This window comes from Seriola lalandi, unplaced genomic scaffold, assembly GCF_002814215.2.
Source record: "Seriola lalandi dorsalis isolate HSWRI2012SDOR001 ecotype SW California unplaced genomic scaffold, Sedor1 jcf7180002053434, whole genome shotgun sequence".
NCBI classification, from domain to species: domain Eukaryota; kingdom Metazoa; phylum Chordata; class Actinopteri; order Carangiformes; family Carangidae; genus Seriola; species Seriola lalandi.
In genome coordinates this window covers 821-2,682 of record NW_019523987.1, presented here as the reverse complement: position 1 = coordinate 2,682, position 1,862 = coordinate 821, and the positions used below count along the sequence as shown (strand labels likewise).

At 45.5% G+C, this 1,862-nt stretch overlaps 1 protein-coding gene across 1 annotated transcript; it reads left to right on the top strand.

Annotated features, from left to right (window-relative positions):
- Positions 1-595: 595 nt before the first annotated feature.
- LOC111651114 (discoidin domain-containing receptor 2-like) lies at positions 596-1,860 on the top strand (the record flags this gene model as incomplete). Its single annotated transcript, XM_023401066.2, has 3 exons — positions 596-909; positions 1,031-1,158; positions 1,798-1,860. Coding segments are annotated over exons 1-3 (311 nt in total), but the record flags the coding sequence as incomplete, so codon positions are not given.
- Between the last annotated feature and the right edge of the window lie 2 nt (positions 1,861-1,862).

The window sequence follows — 1,862 nt, the reverse complement described above, 5'->3', positions numbered from 1 at the left end:
ATTACCTCGTTATCTCAGGAACACAAAATTAAATGATGTTTTTATCTCAAGGAAAAAATAACAGTTTTCCTGAGTAAATAAATAATGAATTTCAAGAATTTTATCATGTGATTCACGTCTGCAGAGACGCCATCATCACTGCAGGCAGGGACACGTATATTATCAAATAAACTTCTACACAACATCCAGTTTATGATTATAAATCAGCTGTCCAGGATTTCTTTAATTGTGAGCAGATGAAATATTTCCCTCGTCTGTACAGAACGAGATGAAGTTTGTAGATTTTTTTCTTGTTTGTTTGTTTGTTTTTTTAAACACATTTATCATCTATTTTTTTTATTTCAGTGGCATTTTGGTTATTTTGTTTTCAACACGTCCTGGTGAAGTGAAATCCTGTGTGTGCTCGTTCTCAAGAAAATAAGATCATCATGTGTTTTTACTAAATGTTCAACCTGTTATCATGAGATAAAGGACGTTGTTAAAACCAAGATTCAACTCAGGGATAAAACTGGTTCAAAAAGAAGATTTAAAATCCCCATGAAATTCACCTTGTTGTTTAAATGTGTCGTGTTTCTGTTGTACGAAGGATTTTGTAGGAAGCTGTAAAGACAATAAGATTCTCGATAAATATCCACATTAACCCCGCCCCCTCTCTCTCCGTCAGCGTGTGGAGGAGGCTACGCCGAGCCTGACGTCACCCAGTGCACACCGCACCAGTGTTTCCATAGCAACGCGCCACACTACGCCGAGACGGACATCGTGCGGCTGCAGGGCGTCACCGGCAGCAACATGTACGCCGTGCCCGCCCTCACCGTCGACTCCCTCACCAGGAAGGACATTTCTGCCGCCGAGTTCCCACGGCAACAGCTGATCTTCAGGGAGAAGCTGGGGGAGGGGCAGTTTGGAGAGGTGAGCAGGGAGGAGGCGGAGTCAGGGAAGGTATCTGTGAAAGTTTGAAGTCGGATGGACGGATGGACCGGGTCCAGAATCTGATCCACATTTCTTCTTCTTGCTTCTTACTCTCCCGCAGGTCCACCTGTGCGAGGCTGAGGGACTCCCTGAATTCCTCGGGGAGGGGTCGCCCCTCCCTGACAGAGATGGCCACTCCGTGCTGGTGGCCGTTAAACAGCTGAGGGCCGACGCCACCAGTCAGGCCAGGTATTTGTGTGCTCATGTCACTTCCTGTCTGTGCTTCGTGTGAACTGGAACTAGCTTGTGTTTCAATAACAAACGAACCAGTTCATGTTCAGCAGGCTGCCGTTCCTCCACAAGGAGGCGCCGTCCGGTCCCTGTTGTGGTGCAGTGGTTTCCAACCTGGTATACACAGATATACATAGACATCGCATTGGCAGCTTCAGCCCGTTGCCGCGCTACGTCAGTGTCGCCGCCATATTGGACAGTTTGCTCTGTAAACAAACGACATGAATTAATACATTTTTAAACTCAAGGGTTTATGATCTTCATGGAGTAAATATGAACATTTTGTCTCCAGTTACTCAGAATCGTGACACTGTTTTCTATCAGGAGCAGTGTCTGTCTACATTAGCTTTACATGAACTCAATTATTTATGGGGTTAAAAATACAGACCAGTTTTACCCAATATGGCGGCGGCGGTGAGATACGATGCAGCGGCCAATGCGGTGTCTGATCAGGACCCTGATGCTCACAAGATAAATCTGAGGGGTCACTACACGCATTCACAAAAACACTTGAGGAATAGATGCTTGGGTAGAAGTGGTTAAAATGTGACTGAAATATTTTATGAAAATGTCTCGCGTCTCGTCTCCATCCATCAGGAACGACTTCCTGAAGGAAATAAAGATCATGTCTCGTCTGAACGACCCCAACATCATCCGGCTGC